We start from the raw sequence: 22,742 nt of genomic DNA on the forward strand, positions 1-22,742 counted from the left end.
TTTATTGTCACATGCGCAAGTATAGTGAAATGCCTTTCTTGCAAACTCAGAAGGCAACAATGCAATAATCAATAACAATGTATTACTTGAAAAAAACACATGAGATATAAGAAATATGAAATGCACAATAAAGTAAGTAAGTAAGCATTCCATATACAGGAAATAGTCCGTTCCAATACCATACTTACATGTGCAGGGATACTGGAGTGATGAAGGTAGATATGTATTGGGGTAAGGTGACTAGGTAACAGGATATAAGATAAACAGAGTAGCAGCAGTTTGTATGTGAGTGGGTGTGCAGGTGTGTAGAGTCAGTATAAATGTATTTGCATATTATGTGTGAGTGAGAAAATTATGGAGTGAGTGTCACGTTCTGACCCTAGTTATTGTGTTAATCCTTTGTTTTTTGGTCAGGACGTGAGCTGGGTGGCCATTCTATGTGTTGTGTTTCTATGTTGGGTTTAATGTGTTGCCTGATATGGTTCTCAATTAGAGGCAGGTGTTTGACGTTTCCTCTGATTGAGAACCATATTAAGGTAGGCTGTTCTCACTGTTTGTTTGTGGGTGATTGTCTTCCGTGTCTGTATGTATGTTCGTACCACACGGGACTGTAGCGTTGGTTTGTAGTCTGTACCTGTTCGTGCGTTCTTCGTGTATTTGTAAGTTCTCATGTTTTAGGTCAGTCTACGTCGTTTATTTGTTTTGTAGTTTGTTAAAGAGTTTTCGTGTTTCGTCGTTTCTGTTAATAAATATTCATTATGTCTTCATAACCCGCTGCATTTTGGTCTGATCCCTACTCCTCCTCTTCAGACGAAGAGGAGGAGAGAAACCGTTACAGTGAGTGTTTGTGTGTGTTGGAGTGACAGTGTGTGTGAGTGTGTAGGGCCATGTGAGAGTGCATAGAGACAGTGCAAATTTTGAAATTAAAGGTCAATAAAGATACAAGGTAATCTCGGTCCGTGTAGCTATTATGTTAGCTATTTATCAGTTGTATTGTTTGGGGATAGAAGCTGTTCAAGAGCCTGTTGGTGTCAGACTTGATGCATTGGTACCAGTGGCGATTTTAGCATGTAAATGTTGGTGAGGCAAACTCCCCCAATTTTTGGGGGGATTAATGCCAGCAAAGTCACTAGACAACACAACACTAAACAATACATTCATTCCACTATAACGGTGACAAGCGGTGCCCAAAAACTGTTAGGGCCTACATAAAGCTTTCCCAACAGCAGAGCTTTGTTTTCAGCACCATGGAGTGAATCCTACACCTGGCTATCAGCGGAGCCTTGTCTTGCAGTGAAACAGTTCATTCAGCCTCATGTACTGCCTTTAAAAAAACATAGCTGATATGGTTGACTTGCTTAAACAAATGTGGTTTCGACTGACAATTGAGATGTACTACTATGGCATAAGGGAACGGCGAGCGGATAAGAGGCACTCCTTAATCTCGATTTAAGACATTAATGAGTGAGATAGGATGGACATAGTCAATATAACTATTTGTTCAGCATTTTTTAAATCTACAGCGACAGAACATTCAGAACATGGGCCGTTCTTACAGTATTCTCCCTGTACACCAAGTCAGAACCGTAGGATAATTAAAGGGGGCATATAAGCAGACAATGAAAGCTCTTACAAAATTCAATGATTACCTTTCTCTAAAACAGACTATAGGCTACATGTGCACCACCATGTCAGGAAAGTAGGCTAAGTTAAGAGGGGAAAAAGGGACCAAATTATTAAGTTGAGGCACATGGGCTACTAACAGCTTACTACACAACATACACTTAGTATTACTTTCTTAGCTACAGTATACATATCTCCCTGACATATTACGTGATTATGCAGCAGCATACAATACATTTTTGGACGCGGCGGTCCTGCTTGTGGGCAAATGTTGTCATCAAACTTTGTCATCAAAGTCTGGCATTCTCTGGATTTATGGTGCTTTCAAGACAACTGGGAACTCTGGAAAAAAACTATGTTGAATCATGATGTTAGTGATCTTCAGGTCGCAGCTCTAGAAAGAGGTCAGAGTTCCCGACTTGGAATTCCGAGTTGGATGACTGTTCAAAATGTATTTTCCCAGTCGGAGCTCATTTTTTTCTGAGATTACTGAGATTTCCCATTTCAGAGTTTCCAGTTGTTTTGAACACGGCAGAAGTCATGCTGAATTAACTGCATTGTCCAATGTATTCAACCTTTTCTGGCCCATGATGTGAATGTTTAGCCTTTTAAGCTTGAAAAAAAGAGACCCTTAAACCCAGACTTGGACCACACACCCACTCGACTGAAGCAGGCTAGTGATTGCTTTGCAAAGCTTACAGTTAGCCACCGATTCCTTCATTGTTGAATTTGTGATTTCCTTGTGTAATGTTAATGGCCAATGAGCACCGATACATTTTATCTAGAATTTCTCTTCACATGACAAGGATTGAACAGGATTTGCCAGTAAATTGTCGACATGATTCATGATGACGACTGCTTTTCTAGTTTGCTAGCTAAGGTTTAGAGAGTATGATGTTGACATGATCAGTCCAATCAATGCTATGGTAGGTATAACGTGATTTCACATAATTTTATCTGTTGCCAATGACCTTGAGCCTTCTTGGATGGGCACTTCTAATGTAACTCTGGCAGCACCCAAGGGGCTTGAATTTTCGAGCTCTCCCCGGAGATGTTGCCGTTACGTAGTGACAGAACACTGATCCAATCACGGCGCAACTAGAGAACATTACCAACCCATATGCTCCGTATTTTCCGCTGCCTGCCCCACCACCACAGAAAGCACTGAGCTAGGCTGAAACACCTGCATTTTGGAGCTCCCTTACTCAAGAAAGCAAAAAAGAGACCATGTTTGTATTGTATTAACTTTAATAACTCAATAAATCTTTTTTTTTTTTTTACATTGTTTGCAAACTAATGTGACACACATTAATGCCAAAATAACATTTATATTTAGCTAAACAGATGGGGCCCAAAACAGGCCCTGGATGACAGGTCACCACTGACCGGTACATCTTGCCGTGTGGCAGCACAGAAAATAGTGTGCGGTTGGGGTCTTTGAAATTTTTCTGAGCCTTCTTTTCACACCGCCTGATATAGAGGTCCTGGATGGCAGGGAACTCGGCCCAAGTGATGTACTGGGCTGTCCGCACAACCCTCTGTAGCGTAGCGTCATGCGATCGAGGGCAGTGCTATTGCCATACCAAGCAGTGATGCAGCAGGTCAATATGCTCTGTGGTACAGCTGTAGAACCTTTTCAGGATTTGAGGGACCATGACAAACTTTTTCAACCTCCTGAGGGGGAGGGGCCCTGTCGAGCCTTCTTCACGACTGTGCGTGTGTATTTGGATCATTTTAAGTCTTTAGTGATTTGGACACAGAGGAACTTGAAGCTGTCTACCTGCTCCACTGCCACCCTGTTGATGTGGATGGGGACGTGCTCGCCCCCCGTTTCCTGTAGTCCACGATCAGCTCCTTGGTCTTGCTGATGTTGAGGGAGAAGTTGTTGCTCTGGCACCACACTGCTAGGTCACAGACCTCCCTGTAGGCTGACTCAGGTGATCAGGCCTACCACCGTCGTGTCGTCAGTAAACTTGATGATGATGTTGGAGTTGTGCATGTCCACACAGTCGTGAACAGGGAGTACAGGAGGGGACTAAGAACACACCCCTGTGGGGCCCTTGTGTTAAGGGTCAGCATGGTGGAGGTGATGTTGCCTACCTTCACCACCTGGGGTCGACCCGTCAGGTAGTACAGGATCCAGTTGCAGAGGGAGGTGTTCAGACCCAGAGTCCTAAGCTTGGAGGAGATAATGGTGTTGAACACTAAGCTGTAGTCAATGAACAACATTCTCACATAAGAGGAATGCCTATCTAGGTGGGTGAGGGCAGTGTGGAGAGCAATTGAGATTGCGTCATCTATGGCTCTATTGGGGCGGTATGCCACTCAAAGCACTTCAGATTACAGAAGTGAGTGCTACAGGGCGGTAATCATTGTGGCATGAAGCCTTAGAGTTCTTCGGAACAGGGATGATTGTGGTCATTTTAAAACATGTGGGGATTACAAACTGGGACAAGGAGAGGTTGAAAACCGTGAATATGCCTGCCAGCTGATCTGCTCATGCTCTGAGAGTGCACCCTGGACTATCGTCGGGGCCCGCGACCTTGCGGGTGTTGACCTGATTTAAAGACCCTTCTCACATCTGCCTCGGAGGGCGAGATCGCCCAGTCCTCTGAGTCGGTGACGGCCCTCACATCCAGCTCAATGTTGTTGTCAAAGTGTGCATTGAGTTTGTCTGGTAGAGAGACAGATCACGGTTGGGTCTTCCTTTGTAATCCGTAATGGACTCTAGCCCCTGCCACATGCGTTGGGCGTCGGAGCCTGTGTAATATAATTCCACTTTATTCCTATATGGTCCTTTTGCTCGTTTGGTGACTCTGCGGAGGTCATAGCGGGCCTTCTTGTACTGCGAACCCCCCCTGCATTTGCTAATGAAGAGTACGGAGTCATGATCTGATTTGCCGAATGGCGGACGAGGGAGGGCCTTGTATGCTTGCTTGTAGGTAGAGTAGCAGTTGTCTCTGACTTTATCGCCCCTAGTGGCATTGGAGACGTGTTGATGGAAGTTGGGTATCACGTGTCTTAGGGGCGCCAAATTAAAATTGCCGGCAACCAGAAAGGCAGCCTCTGGATGTAGGGTTTCCTGCTTGTTTATAGCCATGTACAGTTCATTAAGCGCCAGCTTGTTATTTTTATTGTCCTGAGGTAGAATGTATACAGCAGTCACGATAACAGCTGAAAACTCCCTCGGGAGGTAGAAGGGTCGGTATTTGATCACCAGGTATTCCAAGAAGGGTGAACAGTGAGTTGACACTTCCACCGTGCTGGAGTTAGCACACCAGTTGGAGTTGATGAAGAGGCAAACCCCTCCCCCCTTCAATTTCCACGACTCCACTGTCCTGTCCACCCAGTGAATGGAGAATCCATAGAAGTATCTTGTCTGAGAGACATGTTTCCGAAAAGCAAAGAATATTGCAGTTCCAAGAGTCGGTAGAAAATCTACGATCGGAGGTCATCCATCTTATTATCAAGTGACTGTACAGTACATTAGCCAGTAGAATGGAGGGAAGAGGTGGCCGGTTTTCCCTTTGCCTTTAATCTCACCAGGATCCCCCTCTCTTGCCTCTGTAACGCCGGCATTTCCTCTTGGGTAGCCTGAAAATTGGGTTGGAATTACAGAAAGAGCCCAGGGCAGATGAGTCTAAGTAGAAGCCGGAATTGGGGTAAATAACTGCCGATCTGATGGTCAAGATTTGTTGTTGGTTGTAAGAAATATTAGCGGATACATTTTGTGAAAAAATTGTAAAAATAAACAACAAAATAATCACAAAATAGCAAAGTTGGGTCTGAGCTTGCAAAACGGAAGCCATCCAGTTTTGTCAGCGGAGTTGTAAGCGGTTATAGTTGTGCTGCCTACTTGGCAAATGGCCTAATAACGGGCTTGTTTCCCAAGGGAAATTTGTGGTGTTTCTTGGTCGCATTTATTCTGTGTTATGTGTTAAATGATGCAATGTGATTACACTAATTTTCACTTGCCACACAGCAATTTTTTGCCTATGCCACTGGAGCAGGCTAGTCAGCATTTACAGTACTTTGTGGTTTTTTAGGCCAGCTGATTTAGCTTGTCTTGCTAAGTGGGCAGAACAGGGATGTATACCAAATGGCACCCTGTTCCCTTTATAGTGCTTTTTACTAGGGTCCTTGTGCACTATAAATGGAATAGAGTGCCATTTGGGCCCCAACCCAGACCTGGGACTGCAGGCCACTCACAGTGCAGTTCTGATGAATACCTGGCTACATCCGGTGCATGTAAATTTTCACTTGTCTGACCGCTTGCATGCTGACGAGTTTCTCACACAATTGGCCTATCTGGGTGATGTTTTTTCTCACTTGAATGATCTGAATCTAGGATTACAGGGACTCTCCGCAACTATATTTAATGTGCGGGACAATATTGAGGCTATGATTAAGAAGATGGAGCTCCCCTCTGTCTGCATTAAGAAGGACAACACAGAGGTCCTTCCATCGTTGTATGATTTTTTGTGTGCAAATGAACTCAAGATTACAGACAATGTCAAATGTGATATAGCGAAGCACCTGAGTGAGTTGGGTGTGCAATTACGCAGGTACCTTCCTGAAATTGATGACCCAAACAACTGGATTTGTTATCCCTTCCATGCCCTGCCTCCAGTCCACTTACCGATATCTGAAAAAGAGAGCCTCATTGAAATTGCAACTCATTGAAATTTAATTTAATCAGAAGCCACTGCCAGATTTATGGATCGGACTGCACTCGGAGTATCCTACCCTTGGCAAATTGCGCTGTTAATACACTGATGCCCTTTGCAACCACGTACCTACACTACCGTTCAAAAGTTTGGGGTCACTTAGAAATGTCCTTGTTTTTGAAAGAAAATATACATTTTTGTTCATTAAAATAACATAAAATTGATCAGAAATACAGTGTACACATTATTAATGTTGTAAATGACTATTGTAGCTAGAAATGGCAACAAAAAAAATCTGGAATATCTACATATTCCAGAGGCCCATTATCAGCAACCATCACTCCTGTGTTCCAATGGCACGTTGTGTTAGCTAATCGAAGTTTATCATTTTAAAAGACTAATTGATCATCAGAAAACCCTTTTGCAATTATATTAGCACAGCTGAAACTGTTGTGCTGATTAAAGAAGCAATGAAACTGTCTTTCTTTAGACTGGTTCAGTATCAGCTGATAATGGGCCTCTACACCTATGTAGATATTCCATTAAAAATCAGCTGTTTCCATCTACAATAGTCATTTACAACATTAACAATGTCTACACTGTATTTCTGATCCATTTTATGTTATTTTAATGGATAATAAAGGACATTTCTAAGTGACACCAAACTTTTGAACGGTAGTGTATGTGAGAGTGGATTCTCGACTTTCACTGGCATGAAAACTAAATACAGGCACAGACTGTGTGTGGAAAATGATTTAAGACTGAGAATCTCCCCAATACAACCCAACATTGCAGAGTTATGTGCATCCTTTCTAAAACACCCTTCTCATTAACCCGTGGTGATTTATTCACAATTTTAAATAAATAGCAAAATTATTGATTATTATTATTTGTGCCCTGGTCCTATAAGAGCTCCTTGTCACGTCCCACAAGCCAGGTTGTGACAAAAACTCACACTCATTCTTATGTTTAATAAATGTATAGTGTGTGTGTGGCAGGCTTACAATGATGGCAAAAAACAACATTTGAGAGTGCGCTGACCCTGGTACTAGAGGGGGTATGCAGCTGGAGGTTGAATGTTTGAAGGGGTACGGGACTATAAAACATTTGGGAACCACTGCTCCAGACCACCGCAAGGGGGAGTTAGAGGGATGATTATGCTTTTGGGTCCCAAGGCGCTAATGTGTCTTTACCTAAATGAATGAATTGTGCACGACTTCAAGCCGAACAATTATTATTATTATTAACCCTGCATTATAATGATATAAAGGCCTCTTAGGGGCTTACATTTTACATGTAAGGTTTTACATTTCTAACTCAATATCACATAGCAGATTTGCCCTAACGAAAAATGCATCAACCCCAACAAATATATTCATTAATTATTAAACCTGCAAAATCATTGTATAAAAGTCCCTTTAGATATTCATTTAGAATCCTCCAATCCTCTAAATTTTAATTAGATCCACAGGGACATTTTATTGATCTGCAAGTATTTGCATTTAGTGAGTTCCGAGAGCCGTGTCATACCAATTATTATTGGATTATTCACCATGGCAACCACCTGTTAGTATAAAATTGAAAGGTATGTGTTTTTAAAAAAGCACACAAAAAAAACGAATTCAATCATATATTTGTACCACTATAGATGCTTTATTATTTACAGTAGGGATGGACAGCTGGGGACATTTTGTTGTTCACAAGCGTAGCAGGCTGTGAATTCTGCAAACAAGGTTTCCATGATGGGCTATTAACAGGACAATAGACTCTTCATACCTCCATTTATTTAAAAAAGGATAGTCTAATAGCTCGGCTAGGTGTAAAACAAAAAAATCCCCCCAACTTGCAATGTATCAAGTGCTCTAAAGTAACATTTCTAGCTCCGAACCTCATGCAACCGCACAATGTCGGATAAGCATATATTGTACAGTATTTGTTCATCAACATCTTTATGCTTTTGTTAATAAAATAATGATAAAAATACTCTTTCAAAATGCAGATGTTTATTTAAACTACTGTACATCTCTGCTACATTTTAGTTCCACTTCCCCCCAGCTCCACGATCACGGGTAAAACCTTGCTGAGATGATCAATGTATTTGTTGCATTGTTGTATCCTCCCTGGAATACACAGGCATTGAGCATGTTGCTCTACCAAGGAGAGGAGGTAGCATCGAGACCAGAGAATGTCCCAAAACCTTGTACCATGTCCAAGAGAGAGGGTATAAAATCCACAGGGTTAGAGATGTATAAAAGAAGATTGTCTGCATATAAGGACACCTTGTGAGTTATGTTGCCCCTTAATATTCCCTTAATCCTCTCCTCCGCCCACAGGGCGATAGCAAGAGGCTCAATAGCCATATCAAACAGGAAAGGGGATAAACAGCAACCCTGCCTGGCCCCCCTGTGGAGAGGGAAGTAGCTGGAGGTAACATTGTTGGTGCGAACAGAAGCCACTGGGGACGAGTACAAAATCTTAATCCAGGAAAGGAATAACGGACCAAACCAAATCTCTCTAGTACTGTAAATGGATATTCCCACTCAACCCGGTCGAAAGCCTTTTCAGCATCAAGAGAGATGACAACCTCTGACTGTAGAGTTGAGTGGGTAGAATAAAGAATATTAAATAGCCGGCGCATATTATATAAAGATTGCCTACCTGAGATAAATCCGGTTTGGTCAGAGCTAATTATATTTGGCATCACTGTCTCTAAAGGGTGTAAGAGGACCTTATTGAGAATTTTATAATCGCAGCACAAAAGGCTTTTATGGCGGTGTGAGCCACAGTCTAGGGATTCTTGTCTTTTTTTAAGCAAAACCGAAATAGTCGCATGAGTAAGTGTCTGTGGCAGTTCCTGACTAGCAGAGGATAGGGGATAATTTAGAGGAGAATGCTTTATAAAATTCAATAGGGAAGCCATCAGGCCCAGGGGCTTTTACTGCTCTGCATGGACTGGATTGCCAGAGTAGGTTCATTATCACTTATTGAGGCATCCATGTTGGTTTGTTCATCTGAGTTGAGACGTGGGATGTCCAGATTGTCTAGAAATGCATGCATAGGAGATGTGTCAGGAAGAGCCTTTGACGAGTAAAGAGCAGAATAGAATTGCTTAAATTGATTGTTGATTTCTTTGGGATTGGTAGAAGTTAAATCGGCTGCAACACAGATTTCAGGTATGGTGCTGCTGGCAGCGGATTGTGGAAGCTGGTGAGATAACAGCTTGCCAGCTTTCTCTCCGTGTTCATAGAATTTCTGCCTCGACTTAAACAGAAGCTGCTCCGTTTGTTTGGTGGAAAGATTGTCAAATTCCCGATTGGTGTATCAGTAGTCGGAGAAGAGGCATATCTGTCCACATCTAGAATGAGTTGAGATACAATGCCGTTCCAAAGTTTGGGGCCACTTAGAAATGTCCTTGTTTTTTAAAGAAAATACATTTTGGTCCGTTAAAATAATATCAAATTGATCAGGAATACAGTGTCGACATTGTTAATGTTGTAAATGACTATTGTACCTGGAAACGGCTGATTTTTTTATGGAATATCTACACAGGTGTACAGCGGCCCATTATCAGCAACCATCACTCCTGTGTTCCAATGGCACGTTGTGTTAGCTAATCCAAGTTTATCATTTTAAAAGGATCATTGATCATTAGAAAACCCTTTTGCAATTATGTTAGCACAGCTGAAAGTGTTGTCCTGATTAAAGAAGCAATTAAACTGGCCTTCTTTAGACTAGTTGAGTATCTGGAGCATCAGCATTTGTGGGTTCGATTACAGGATGAACAGAAACAAAGTATTTTCTTCCCGAAACTCGTCAGTCTATTTTTGTTCTGAGAAATGAAAGCTATTCCATGCGAGAAATTGCCAAGAAACTGAAGATCTCGGACAACGCTGTGTACTACTCCCCTCAAAGAACAGCGCAAACTGGATGGACAAAGAATGTGCTTTTCTTTCAAAAACAAGGACATTTCTAAGTGACGCCAAACTTTTGAACGGTAGTGTGGCTCCGATAAATTTTTGGTGTGCTGTTTGTTGTCATACTGTGTATGAAATAATTCGGCCCCTTAGAAATGCTTTTAACGACTATCACACAGTAGAGTGAGACACGTCAGGGGTGCAGTTGATCTGATATGTATTTTTTAAAGGCACTACAGGATAGTCGTTTGTCAAGTCGCCACGTGCATTGTGACACAGTTCTGTCCGGAAAGCGAATATCTAGCTGGACAGGGCTATGGTCTGAGATAACGATGCTGTGATATTGGCTATTAGTTACATAAGGAATTATTCTATTGTCCAGCAGGAAAAAGTCAATCCTAGAGTATGAGCGGTGTACTGGAGAGAAAAAGGAGTACTGTTTAGTAGTGGGATTGCTCCTCCTGCATTGATCAGAAAAATTATAGGATTCTAGAAATGAGTTGATTACTGCAACTGATTTTGAAATCATATTGTTGGGCTTCGGTCTGGATCTGTCTAGACTTGGATGCAATACACAATTGAACTCTCCGCCCAATATCAAATGATGAGAGTTAAGGTCGGGAGGTGTTGCGATGAGGTCAGAGAAAAATTGAGCTTCATCCCAATTAGGGCCATCGAGGTTAGTCAGAATAACCAGTGTGCTAAACAATTTCCCCATCACTATAATATATCTGCCGTTAGTATCTGACATTTCTTTGGAGGAGACAAACGGGGTGCGTTTTCTGATAAGGATGGCTGCCCCTCTGGCCTTAGCACCAAAGTTGGAGTGAACTATTTGGTCTACCCATCCTCTCTTTAGTTTATCATGGCTACACTTGACCACCTGGTTAATTGCTTTCACGTTCCAGCTGATAAAGCATGTGGAGCCTAGAGTATTTGAATTAGTCATAGTAATCAGAAATGAATGTTAGTACGATCACATGGCTAGTGTGCTGAAAGGTCAGAGTAATAAAATATAAAGAAAATAAAAAAACTGCTAAAAACAACAAAATACCCAGAAGAAAACCTTGGACCCCTATGCTGGCCTTCCCCCTGTTGGAAGGCTGCATTTACCTCTCCTAGACTAGAGCAAAAATGCTACCATGTTAAACTGAACCTCTGTAGAGCTCTATCCAGGGCGAACGTAATCAAGTTTAAACCGACGGAAGGGATTCTGGAGGGAACCACCTCAGTTATCTAACATAACTTTTAAAGTATAATAAAGCAATATATATAAAATGTGGTATATGTCGCCCCCCCCTAGGGGTATATGTCGTCGTCCCCCTTAGGTAGCAACTTGGCTAATTATTACCCTGCCACCTAGCAACGTTGCAGTACAGCGCCAGCTAGTTGGTAAAAGCTAATTGTGCCATGTATTGTAAATAAAATACTATTCAAACTATATTGTCCTTGTGAGAATATGTCACCCTATACATACCATCCTTGTTCATAACGTTAAGTAACTGGATGAATTTTTTGGGGGGGCAGCAGGGTGGAGGCACGTTTCTAATCAAGATATGAATTCACTAGTTGGTCCTTGGTCGCGTTAGCATGGCTAGAGCAGGGTCACAGTATGTGCCCACAATGGCTAGTTAGTATTATGTTGCCTGTCCTCCTGTGGATGTAGGTGCGCGACAAAGTATTCTTTGGCCTTGGTTGTGTCTAAGAAGGGAGTAGTGATCTTCAGTACAGCTGGGTAAAGAATGCCGAACTTGGTGTCCAGACAGTGGTGTAGGAGCCACCTCGTTGACTGACCTCTTCTTCATGACTGCCGCCGTGTAGTCCGGGTAAATGTGAATATTTTGGCCATTGTGGGTTATGGGTGCCGCTCTCGCTGCCTTACGGAAGACATCCTCCTTCTCCTGAAGGTAGTGGAATTGAACTACTATGGGTCTGGGCGGATACCCATTCTTCGGTGCAGACTGTATGCTTTTGTGCTCATGGTCAAGGGTGGGGGCGTAATCGAGGCCAAGAATCTTCTGTAGCAGTTTAGCTATGGACAGGGTAGGCCGCCTTCCGCCTACGGTCTTGAGTCCATCTCTCACGCCGAAAATGCGACCGTTCCACCGGCGCTGTCTGTTCTGAAGGTCCTCGACCTTGGAATTGAGTTTGACGACATCTGATGATAGCTGGGTGACTTGCTCTTCCAGTGTCACCACTTTGTCTGAGTAAATATTTGCGCCATCTACCAGGCTATTCAGACGGGTGTCATGTCGCGCCAAGTCTTTGTTAACGGAGTCGAACTTTATGTTGACCTCGGTGGCGAGAATAGCTATTTGTGCGGATAGGTCGGTGGATAATGACTCCACCTTAGCCAGCACAGTCTGTTCAGATGTAATGATAGGTCGAAGGGATCAGCGTCCGTGTCAGATGAGCCCGAGGCTTCAGCAGAGGCCTGCTCCTTTGTGGCCCACGGCCGTTATTGTCTCGACATTTTACGATTAGAAGGCCAAATATTTCAGGGAAAAAAGACAGATTTAGAAAATTGGGTTTGATTCCAAATTGTTACAAAATTAACATGGTGGGGAGCTATTAATAGTAAATTGTTCGCCCTGGATCGGAGCACCAAGAAAACGCGTCTTTACATGTTGCTGCTCACCATCTCCCCCCGGTTTACCGTTTTATCTGTGGATTAATTGTTGGAGTAGAAGACATTGTGCATTTCAGGTAAAATACCCACCCAATGTTTATATCCCAGGACAAATTAGCTAGCAACAGCAAGCTAGCTAGCTAAATTGCAATAAACGTTTAATGCTTTTCAACTTGTCCCCAAATTAATATAATTGGTTCAGAGTTTGTTTTGATATCTCAACCTGCGGTACAAAATCAACAAGCATGCGTCTGGTTTGGTCAGCATGTCACACAATCACATTAGCCTCTGTTCTCCTCCTCCTCATCCAACTTTTCATCTTCTTCCCTCTCCCTCTTTTTCTCTACTTCTTTAGAGAACGGCACGTTCAACTCCAGCAGTGACGCCGAGAAGAAGACTCAGTTCTACTACCTGTCCTGTCTCAACGAGCAGCGCATCGAGGAGCTGGGAGCCACACCCCTCATTGACCTCATCGCAAAGGTCAGCTTTGCTTCAGACCCCGCCCCCTTCACACACACACACACACACACACACACACACACACACACACACACACACACACACACACACACACAGGTTGCATCCCAATAATCTGTCATTTCTCCAAAAGTGTGTATCCTTCAAGGATTTGAAAGGGAATATGCAGTTGCAAACCGTAGTCTGGCTTTTTTATGCCGGTTTTGGAGCAGTGGCTTCTTCCTTGCTGAGCAGCCTTTCAGGTTATGGTTATCGATATAGGACTCATTTTACTGTGGATATAGATGCTTTTGTACCTGTTTCCTTCAGGAGTTGTTGAAAAATGAGAAAAACGAGACTCCAACCTAAGTGTATGTAAACTTCCGACTTCAACTGTATATATATATATATATATATATATAATATTTTGTTTTATTGGACTGATGGCCAGCATCTGATGGTCAGTCTGAGAGGAGGGAGGGAGCAGCGGTGAGGCTTCGCTCTCCCTCCGTCCGCTGAGAAAAGTGGACACACTCTTCCAGCTGATGGCGAAACTCAAGTACCACTCATGCACCAATTCATGCTGTTACTCCTATGACCATAGAACGTGAAATATACCTTTTTTTAAAAAGGCACAAGCCGCTAATAATAACAGCGCAAGCTTATCGGAAACACTTTGCAATACTCATTCATTGCAGCTGCAGTGCTGGTTGTCGTGTGAGTGGAAGTAAGAAGAACACATTTTTGTTGGCTTATAAAGGTGTTGAACAAAGTGTTGCCATAAAAATAGCAGCTCTTTTCTGTATTTGTTGAGTCTCTCTAGTGTGTGTGTCTATGTGTGTGTTTGCAGACAGGGGGCTGGAACATCACAGGGCCCTGGGAGAAGGACAACTTCATGGAGGTGCTGAAGACAGTGTCGGGCCCCTACCGTGCCCAGCCCTTCTTCACCATCGGAGTCAGCGTGGACCCCAAGAACTCCAACAGCAACGTCATCCAGGTCAGCTGCTCTGGCTCTGGCTCTTTTGAAATGAAAATACATGTACTAGCACACACAAACAAACACATAGGCATGCATGCATAGACACAGACAGACACACGCGGGCACACGTAGACAGACGCATGCACATGCGCACACACACATTTTAAGCTTTTATACAATAACAGGTGCCGAATATGATAGTGAATGGACTCCGCTGTCGGCAATTCATTCTCCCTTATGATTAGTTTGTTTGCTCACCTCTTGATGCATTTCTGCCAGGTGGATCAATCGGGGCTGTTCCTCCCATCGCGGGACTATTACCTCAACAAGACAGCCAATGAGAAGGTGAGTAAAGATCAGGTGGATGGGGGCCAGCCAGTACATGTGTGGTCTTTTCCTACCTATGGCTGTCAACATGAGGTACCATAATAAATTAAAATACAGTAAATTTCTTGTAACAGGAGGATACTGAGTGGAGGACGGCTCATAATAATGGCTGGAATTGAGTAAATGGAATTGCATCAAACAAATGGAAACCATGTGTTTGATTTGTTGGATACCATTCCATTGATTCTGTTCCAGCGATTACTATGAGCCTGTCTTCCCCAGTTTATTTATTTTCCAAAGCTTAGGAATTTCGTTCAGCATTTCAAGCTTCACAACATCATCAAAACACAAAATATCATCATGTCGCCATACATGTACTGTCTGCAGAAGATGGCGGCTTCCCCTCCGTATGTGTCTGCACAGATTCTGTGGAGGAGGTCATCCATTATCTGTTTATCTAAACGTTGATGTGTATCTTGTTGTTCCATTCTAATTTACCCTCCTAATTTACCCTATAGCCTGTCACAAATCTCTCTGACCCAACCCAGCACATTTTAGCAGGGTGGTGGTCACTTTACAACAAACTAGAAAGAATTGACAACAAAACATCATTGTCAATTCATAGTCAACATAGCTACTAGAACTAACGTGTTAGTAAACCCGCTACAATCATGCAGTACAGTGTAGTCCGCAGCAATCAGTTTAGCAGTTACATCAGCGAGCCCCGGTGGCAATACATTAATCCACCAAAAGCTTACCTTGACAGTGTTGGATAGCCATAGCCAGCTAGCTAACATAGCATCACTCTCTGTTTGAGCCAGGTGTTTAAGTAGGCTAAACTAGCTAGCTACATTTGACACTAGCTAAGTAAATGAAAATGAAGAAAAAAATACTATGAAATATAGATAACTCTCACTCTCTCTTTGTTCAAACTGTTCAACTATTGTCTTTCTCTCTTTTTGAGCTAACTACTCACCACATTTTATGCACTCCAGTGCTAGCTAGCTGTAGCTTATGCTTTCAGTACTAGATGCATTATCTGATCCTTTTATTGGGTGGACAACATATCAGTTCATGCTGCAAGAGCTCTGAGAGGTTGGAGGAAGTCCTCCGGAAGATGTCATAATTACTGTAGCAGGCCTAAAACAAAATCCAGGTGGAGGATTTGCAATGAAAAACGAAAACGGGCGTTTTTCATTGAGCAAATTCAGATTGTACCTCCCCGTTTCACTCTGCTTTGCACCGTTGTCTTCCATTTGGTGGCAAGTGAACACGACCCTGAGCTTAATCCTATGTCCCCTCCCAGGTGTTGAAGGCATATCTGGACTACATGGTGGAGCTGAGCCTGCTATTGGGGGGGGATAAGAACTCCACACAAAGCCAGATGCAGCAGATCCTAGACTTTGAAACGGCGCTCGCCAACATCACCGTACCGCCGGACGAACTTCGCGATGAGGAGAAGATCTACCACAAGATCACCATCGCCGAACTGCAGGTGTGTATGCGTCTGTTAGGTGGGGGATTACAGAGAGAACATGTGCACTTCCATGTGTAAGCAGTTGCTTGGATGTGAGTATGTATGAGAGAGAGAGGTACATATGTGAGGTGGATTTTTTGTGAGGTGGATTTTGAGTGGATCCGAACCCCATGCCATCAGATCAGGCTGTAAAGTTTGTCCTTAATCAAATACAGTCTGTTCCTACATTTTCTTCTGTCTCCATTACAGTGTCAAAACATGCATGGCTTTTTCTCACAGCCTATCCCACACCAACTCACCACCACCTTCTGAAAGCCTCTTCACACCTTAGTCTGTGTTGTATCCCTTCTCCGAGGACTATTCTACTCTGCCTCTCCTGCAGTCCTCTTTTTTTGTTTTTGAATGTTCCCCTGGTTGCCAAGGTGACTGTTGCCAAGAGCTGTTGCTAAGCCCTTCTATCTCCAAGGCAGCAGAGACGGTGGAGGGAATGCTAGTGGTTGGTGGACATGGAGGAGCTTTTCATCAACAAACAGAGATTGAATGAATGGAGAGACAGTTGAGATGGTTCTCTGTTTCATAGGAATTGAAAGTCATCATTTGTAGAATGGGTTGAATCAGTGTAATGGGTAGATGGTGTATTCCTCTGAAATGTTAATGTAATAACTCTAGAAAATCAGTCTGTTAATCTTAAGCCTGCAAACACAGTCGAGTTGATAAGGCATGACTTTGAATGGCAATGTCGTAGATCCTTTGTTCTGTTTCTGATGGTTCTAAACACTGGATCATTACATTAAATCTCCAGGGTCATGTTCATTAGGCACCAAACAGAAGCAAATGGATTAAAACAGGAAGGACTAGCAGGACTTGTCCAATAAGAAACACACATTTTCGTTGTCTGTTGCAAAAAAAACAACTTAAATGGGGAGTAAGCGATCGATGAGCAAAGCTTTTAATGATGACACGACAGGCCCCTAACGTTTTCTACTACAACTCCGGAATACATAGACATACTGTAAATGAATGGGAGCTACTATGATCCTATCCTTACTAGTGTTGCACATTACACCGAAACGGTTCTTCTATCAAATGTGTCTCACGTTTGCAAGTCAACTAAATGTATTGAACTTATTAGAAAAATGTATTTGTCAAAGTTTATCATAAGACATTAACAGAATGCATTGTATTCCCTGCCCCTTTCTGTGAGGGTGCGGTGCGCATATGTTTACCACTTTGTGTAACCGTTAGCGATGATAATGACAACCGTCTTCGGGTAGATGGAAAGGCCCTAAACCTCAATTAAAAGTTAAGTACAAAGTAGCATATGCCTACATGGCAGAATAAGGATTATTTGTATCAATACAGTGGCCATATGATCTGGAAACTCCATCACGTGCACTAAATACCGATAATCAAAAAACGGTGTTAAGTGCAAGGACACTTGAATTAAAGGGTATATTTCAGACCTCAAAAGTGGACCCAAATATCAAATCATTTCTGGGTAACAATTCAGGTCGAACTGACAGCGTTCTAAATACTTTGCAGACAATCATAACATCAGTAAATAATATCAAATTCCCAGTTCATGCTTAAAAACAGGTTTTAAAAATAGCTTCTATTTAACTCCAAATTCCATGACGTGAAGTAAAACATTTATTGGCAGAATAGATGGATGCAGTTCAAGGCATGATTCATATAATTCACTAATACATTTCTTGGTAGTCCAAAAATATTTCTATCAGGTTGTAAATCACAGCTGGCCTGGTACATTGTTTGCTGCCTCCATTCTGGATGCACTGTTTCAGGTTCAATGACTCAATATTTTGAACAAAAACGGACGACTTTAGCTAAGGCTGGGAATGTCAATACAATCAAGCTAGCAAGGGCAACGATCACAAGTCAGTCGTAACGTGGCTAACAGGCTAGCGCACGTGTCAAACACAAGGGCCGGCGGCCGAATAGGACACACAAGTGAGTATAAATGAGTCAACAGTTGAGTAATCTACTATATGATATTACAGCCTGATGCGCTCGCATCGGTGTGTCCCATTTACAGCCCGCAGTGGATGGGAAAGTGTACAGACACATGCCAAGGTACTAGCTAGGCTACTGTCCAGTTTGGGTCGCAGTTGCATGTTTAAAAAACAATTCTGTCCCGTGAATTCATTGGATTTTTTCAATATGGACCATGTGTTGAGTTTGACACCCCTGGGCTAGCGTATTTACTTAGCAAGTTAAAAACACCGAACTTAACATTAGCTAGCTAGCTGCTGGGAGGATGGCATGTCATTGGAGGAGTGGGTGAGTGACCAACTCTTTCCCCTCATAAAAAAAAATATATATCTCCCAGCATTCTTTTTTTGCCATGGTACCCTTTTGGTATGGAGTATCATGATACTAAATCTGGTATTAGGGTAGTGGCAGTCATAGAAGTTTGTCAGCTGGTAACTGTCATGCAAATAACTGCCGGTCTCATGGTAATTGACCGTTAATTAACATAATAAATACATCCATTTAATATAGCCTACACCATCACAATAAATCTATTATTTATGTAAGGCCCGTCTAAAGAAACACGATTTGAAGAAAATGTAGCCTATTTCAGAAGAATAGAATATTCTGAGTCGTCGTTATGTTATAGGCCCTGATCCGGCTATGCCATATGGCTGTGGGCTACACTAGTTAATTTAGCAGACAAGGTTTGCAATCTGGTGAGAATTCTTCTTGGTGAAGAATGGGCCCGATGGGCCAGGTCCAAGGCAGCGGACATCAGGGATAGGGGGTAACGATTCTTAATCGTGATCCTGTTCAGCCCTCTGTAGTCAACGCAGGGATGCAGACCTCCATCCTTCTTTCCCACGAAGAAGAAACCTACACCAGTTGGGGATGTTGAGGATCGAATTAAACCTGCCTCCAGCGACTCCCGGATGTAATTGTCCATGACTGCAGCTTCAGGGATCGAAAGGGAGTAAAGACAGCCCCGGGGAGGGGTGGAGCCAGGTAGGAGTTTTATGGCGCAGTCGTATGGACGATGAGGAGGGAGGGTGGCGGGTTGCCTCTTACTGAAGGCATTGAAAGTATTCGGGAGGGAGAGTGGAGAAGTCTTGGTCTTCAATGGAAGCAGGGGAATGCGTCAAGGCTCTAGGTGGGGGTCTTAGACATTTAGCCTGGCAGTTCTTACCCCAGTCTAGTAGGTGTCCTGTGGACCAGGAGAGTAGTGGGTTATGTAGCGCTAGCCAGGAGTACCCTAGGATAAGGAAGTTCTCGGAAGCCGTGATCAAACGAAAACTAAGTGTCTCTGAGTGATTCACCCCAACCTGCAGTAGAATGGGCTTGGTCTGATATTCCACCTGGCCGGAGCCAATGGGGCGTCCATTGAGGGCTTGAATCTGCAGAGGGATGGGACATTTCACACATGGTATTTGTAATTCTATTGTCGAAGTCTTGATCAATGAAATTATCTGCAGCCCCGGAGTCCACGAAGGCTTGAATCTGGTGAATCTCCTCAGCTCTGGGCATGTAGCACGGAGATGGCCGAGACCTCTGCATTTTAGGCAGCAGCCTTCGCATGTGCTTGTCACGCTCCTGTGGGCCGCTTCTCGTCCGCCAACTGGGTGGTCGAAGACTCGTCGCAGCTCAGCAGTGAAAGCTAATATGGAGTTGCAGGATGGTGGCTTCTGTTCCCACACCGCCGTTGCTCACGCCAGGGCCTTGCCCGAGAGTAGAGAGATGATCATTGTCCGATCGGTGTGGAACGAGGGGGACTGTAGCTTGAATACCCAAAGAACACTGAGTGAGGAACCCCTTGAACCGCTGGCCGTCCTACCGCTCGGGGGCTGGGATCTTGGGTTCCCTGTGCAGGTTCCCTGGAGGAACTACGGCGACGCCTGTAGCACTGGGCGATGAGACATGGGCATTGACTCCTCCTGGGTTGAGGTTGGACTGTCATTGGAGGGAGTCGGTAAGTCCCCGGAGAGTCTCTGACATTTGGGAGGGTTGTTCTTGCTGCCGCACCAGCAGTGCTCACTGGTGGGTTACAACATTCTTGATCTGGTTGATCTCAGCTGGGTCCATGTTTGGCAGAAGCTTGCTGTGACGTGGTGAGGTTGGACCCAGGTGCAGAGAAGAGACCAGATGAGGAATCAGTGGTTAAGGATAAACATAAATACTTTACTGAGAAACGGTAGCCAAAGGATCACAGTACACTAGAAAAACAACAAACACTAGGTCTCAAACTCACTCAGGAAACAAACGCACACAGGAAAAAAATTCAAGCTTCTGCAAAGGACAACAGAAAACACACCTCTTTCAACAGGGAAATCATAATGAGTTAATGCCGCTAGGACAGTCTCTGCTGCCCTATAGTGACAGCTGAAACCATGGCAGTGGGAACTCCTTCAAGACTGTTGGAAAAGCATTACAGGTGACTACCTCAAGAAGCTGGTTGAGAGAATGCCAAGAGTGTGCAAAGCTGTCATCAAGGCAAAGAGTGGCTACTTTGAAGAATCTCAAATATAAAATATATTTTGATTTGTTTAACACTTTTTTGGTTACTACATTATTCCATGTGTGTTATTTCATAGTTTTGATGTCTTCACTATTATTATACAATGTAGAAAATAGTAAAAAAAAATAAAGAAAACCCTTGAATGACTAGGTGTGTCCAAACCTTTGACTGGTACTGTATGTGTAGAATCATTTTTTATTTAGAGTGGGCCATAATCATACACCTATCAGAATAGGGGCAGGTGAAAAAAAGACATCCGACAACGCTTTTCCCACGGTTCATTTTCATGCCAGCCAGGTAGGTAACGTGCTTTATTTTAGGAAAGTTGAGAAATAAATATAGTATGCCTAGGCTATAGAAAACTAGTGGGATCCTCCTCTTTTTAATAGAGGCCATCAAAACTCTGTTTTCTCACATAATTGCATAGCATAACCTATAGAAATGTTGGCAACATGGGTTAATAGGAACACTTATTTCATTCCATGCATCAAGCAGCTTTGAGAAGCTGGGTCTCGTTGCGCAACAGGTGATCCTATTCCGCTTACACTCTGAATGCCACGGCTCTCATGAAGTGTTTGATTTAATTTTCGATTGCATTTGCATTGATGTCAGAGGGATTAGACAATAGAGCGTTGAGTTCCAGGCCATTAGCTACCGGCATCAGAATGCAGTTTTGGAGATGCTTAGTTACGGTCACATGGAATTTGACGGCAGTCATGACTCGTGACTGTTGTTGTGGCGGTAATATATATCGTGTCAAAATTCTGGTATTGTGACAACACTAATTCTTAAACATGTTACAATGCATCATAAGGATTGTCAGAAAAAACAGGTAGTCATACTATATTTGTACAATTTTATTTAACCTTTATTTAACTAGGCAAGTTAGTATTTACTGTACTTTTTTTGTGCATTAAAGACCAAACAACTAGACAACATCCTCCATCCCATCATCTTTCTCCCTCCCTGCTCTGTGCTCGGCTCCCACGTTCTGGATTAAAGCAGTGGGATGTGGGTCTGGGGATGAGGGCTGAGGATTTTACTGTAATACCCCTACAGACCCTCCAGGATAGGGGCGGCTGTGATTGCGTCTGGGACCTGGAATGCAAATATATGAGGGCTGCAGGGTCCTCTCACTGTTTTGTCTCTCGCTCTCGCTCTCGCTCTCTCTCTCTCTCTCTCTCTCTCTCTCTGTCTAAATATTATGGATCATTTGGTTTAGTTTTAAGGAATAGTTTACAAATCAAAGGTTGCGTTCAGATTCTCTACCCTTCTCCAAAAGTGTGCACTTGTTCACTCCCACTAATACATTTAAAATCATTGGATTGGATCAAGCATGGCTGGAGGGAATGTCCACCATATTCCTTACACAAGTGTATTAGTGCAAACTTCGGGAGAAGTGTAGAGAATTGGAATGTAGCCTAAATCACACAAAAAAAAATCGTTTGTCAGACTGTTTCAGTCTGAAATGCAGTCTACTGTTCTTGCCAGATGGTATTGTGGTTAGTCCACCATCTATATGGAGGGAATTCCCACTGCTTAAAAAACAATGTTGAGATCTGTTGTGTGGATCCAACAATATGCCTCATGAATTGAATAGATACAAAATTGTGTCTAAATGAAAAGATCCAGTTATGTGGGACACTTTTGACTTCTGAAAATGTCTAAAAACATTGTTTTTGTGTTGAACTGTCTTTTTCATAAGGGTGACCCCTGACCTCTAACCTCTCTCGTCCTCAGCTGTTGGCTCCGGCAGTGGACTGGCTGGACTACCTGTCCTCTGCCCTGTCCCCTCTGGAACTGAACGACACAGAGCCTGTGGTGCTATATGCCAAAGAGTACTTGCAGCAGGTGTCTGACCTGATCAACAAGACCGAGCGCAGGTAAGGACCTGGACGGAACTCAACCTGGTCGTACTTATCCCCCATCAGCCAAAGGTCAGGTCACGTGGTCAGGAAATACTCCAAGGTCCGTCCGTAACACATTGTGACATAGCTGAATCGGCAGCCATGCACCATATTAAGGGACAGAGGTTTTTCCTGACCGGATGACCTGACAAGGAAAAACTCCTGCACTCCCGTTTTTTTGTCATGTCTTGTCCTGGAGGCAGAACTGTGCGATTTTTGCTACACAAGGTTAGGTTTAAAATGTACTGACTTTGTGGCT

At 43.2% G+C, this 22,742-nt stretch overlaps 1 protein-coding gene across 2 annotated transcripts in view; it reads left to right on the forward strand.

Annotated features, from left to right (window-relative positions):
• The window catches only part of LOC120028569 (endothelin-converting enzyme 2-like), a 63,269-nt gene that overhangs the window by 34,039 nt on the left and 6,488 nt on the right, over window positions 1-22,742 (forward strand). For both annotated transcript variants that reach the window (XM_038973763.1, XM_038973764.1), the window contains 5 exons: window positions 13,189-13,313; window positions 14,140-14,286; window positions 14,548-14,613; window positions 15,902-16,090; window positions 22,317-22,459. In XM_038973763.1, coding sequence (XP_038829691.1) covers window positions 13,189-13,313; window positions 14,140-14,286; window positions 14,548-14,613; window positions 15,902-16,090; window positions 22,317-22,459 — 670 coding nt within the window. The remainder of the gene's footprint in view (window positions 1-13,188; window positions 13,314-14,139; window positions 14,287-14,547; window positions 14,614-15,901; window positions 16,091-22,316; window positions 22,460-22,742) is intronic.

The sequence above is a fragment of the Salvelinus namaycush genome, chromosome 34, assembly GCF_016432855.1.
Source record: "Salvelinus namaycush isolate Seneca chromosome 34, SaNama_1.0, whole genome shotgun sequence".
NCBI classification, from domain to species: domain Eukaryota; kingdom Metazoa; phylum Chordata; class Actinopteri; order Salmoniformes; family Salmonidae; genus Salvelinus; species Salvelinus namaycush.